General features: G+C 41.1%; 1 protein-coding gene across 1 annotated transcript in view; it reads left to right on the forward strand.

Moving 5' to 3' along the window:
* The first annotated feature begins 2,100 nt into the window (after positions 1–2,100).
* The window catches only part of LRP2BP (LRP2 binding protein), an 11,229-nt gene continuing 10,997 nt past the window's right edge, over positions 2,101–2,332 (forward strand). The window contains exon 1 of the mRNA XM_005415678.2: positions 2,101–2,104. Within this exon, the coding sequence (XP_005415735.1) occupies positions 2,101–2,104 (4 nt within the window). The remainder of the gene's footprint in view (positions 2,105–2,332) is intronic.

Consider the following 2,332-nt stretch of genomic DNA (forward strand, 5'->3'; position numbering starts at 1 on the left):
GCTGCCTCCGGGAGCAGGGAGCCCTGAGCGCGGCCTGGTGTGCGCTGGGCTGTGCCGTGCTGCTGCCAGGCGCAGCCGCCACAGCGCTTCTACCAGCGGACCTTAACGGTGGTTGGGACGGCTAGACCAAGGCAGATTTGCATCTAGGAAAGAAAACAATAGAGAATTAATTTAGATCCCCCCCCAAAAAAAAGCTTAAGTCAGTAAAAAGAAATCCGTACCATCGACCTGCCCAAGCTCTGCCACTAGGCCAGGGAGACTGGCCAGAAGTGTCACGCTGTGACACCCAGCTCTCCCCTTCAGCACAGACATTGCAGCAAGTTCATCGTCACCAGTGTGAGCAGGACTAGAATCGGCAGTGCTGGATCTGGGCACAGCCACCTGCTACATCTCTGCTCAAAACACGTTTGCAAAAACAGAACTTTGACTGTCACTGACATGAGCTTGAAGTATCCTAGAGAGGGTGACTGTCCAAAGTGCACAATTCTGTTCCCTTTAGCATTATGGTATTTCCTTCTGTCTCAAATACTTACATGTTTGTTATGGAAGTTCCTCATAATCACTACCATCATTTAAAAAAAATAAATGAAAGTCATGTATTTAAAAAATAATAATGGCACGGTTTTAATAAACATAGGGAAAAAGAAGCCTAACAGTGTTCCTTTAGGGCATACATAGTTCTGAAATGAATTCACAAATGAAATTACCTTCTGCTGCTTCTTCAGGAAAGCTAATATAAATTATTTTAGTATAATATGAGCATATGCAGTAAAATTTTTAAAGGTGCAAAAATCCAGGTAGATAGGCTGTGATCAATTTAGCAGAATTGTTTCAGTAAGTGACAGTTTTCACTTCTCTTTTATATGGAAAGAAGTACACTTGTGTAATTACAAAATGTTGTATTGAACAGCTAGCCAAGCTAATTAGTGAACAAACAAAATTCCTACACTTCTAACTATGCTTTGTTGGGATTAAATACCTTTGTGCAATTTAAAGATTCTTTTGAAAACACACATATCCAAAATTAGCTTAAGACTAAATAGCATTGCATTGCCCAAGAGGCTGTGTTTTGGTGCTTTTGGTTTTATTTTTCTTTCAAAGATATTTCCTCACTACATTACCTTAGCAATTCAGAGGTTTCAAGCTGCACCTGAGGAATCTCATCTTTCCAGCCTAGCCGCCTACACACACATCTGCATCCGGCCAGCCAAAACTCTCTTCAAATTCCTGCTATTAATTAGTTCTTGAGCTTCAGGTCACATTTTGCACACCTCATTAGTGCCTGCAAAACTCTTCTGCTTTTGAATAACCAGTACTTGTACTGGTATAAACACAGAAGCAACAATTCTCATCTTTTTTGTACAGGGCTAGGTAAGGACAAGGCTTCCTGGCTACAGCTGTTCTGGAAAATAACTTAGCAAAAATTCTTCTGTGCTTTGTATTTCAGATCACACATCTTGCATATGTATCAACAAAATTAAATTGGAAAAATGGTTCTAATAAATGTGTAAGCAGTCAGATAAACCAAGGTGTGCTGGTGAATCTCACACCCTTCTGCATCAAAAGCAGCCTTGCAACCCATTGTTAGCTGTCTTTGCTGAAGGGTACTGCTGCTTTCACAGATTGTTCTTCACTCTGCCTGTTCAATAAATTAATTGATGCTCAAAAAAAAAATAGTTTCTTTTCCTGTAGATTTCTTTGGTTATATCATCTACACAAAATGAACCAGGATTAATGTTAGGAGTTTTTTGGTACTTAAAGTCACTTGGGACTGCTGGAAAACATTACATTGAGCCCATGGTTTTAACCACACAAATCTGCAGGCCTCACGCTCCCATTTTGACTGTTGCCTCTGTCCCTGTCACTATAGAAACAGATCACACTGCCAAAAATGGAAGGATGATAATCATCTGAAAAAAAAGAAAAAGCTGGGAGCACAGCTAAAGATTATTTTGAAATCACTATTTTGATATTAGTCCCTTTTTGTAAGAGAGACAGCCAGAAGCAATCAACAGAAGTGGAAGCAGTGCTTTACATTTCGGGAGAAACCTCGAACAGCATCTTCCCTCAATTATCCTTTTAAAGTTTTTTAATATCTATATGGGCAAGACAAACTACATTACAACAAACAGTTTCTGATCACTGGAAGCGGTGTGAAGTCCCGCCTGCTAGACTGAAGTGTCATGTCCTGGTGCCTTTTTCTCTGAATTGCATTCACAGTTTCTGCTCCTTTTGCCTGTAGAGTTCTGCAGAGCATTTTGGGCTTCTGCTTCTAATTTCCGACAGAACGGGCGGCAGCAGGGAGGCTCCGGCGTGCGCCCATCCCGCAGCC

Source organism: Geospiza fortis, unplaced genomic scaffold, assembly GCF_000277835.1.
Source record: "Geospiza fortis unplaced genomic scaffold, GeoFor_1.0 scaffold40, whole genome shotgun sequence".
Classification (NCBI taxonomy): domain Eukaryota; kingdom Metazoa; phylum Chordata; class Aves; order Passeriformes; family Thraupidae; genus Geospiza; species Geospiza fortis.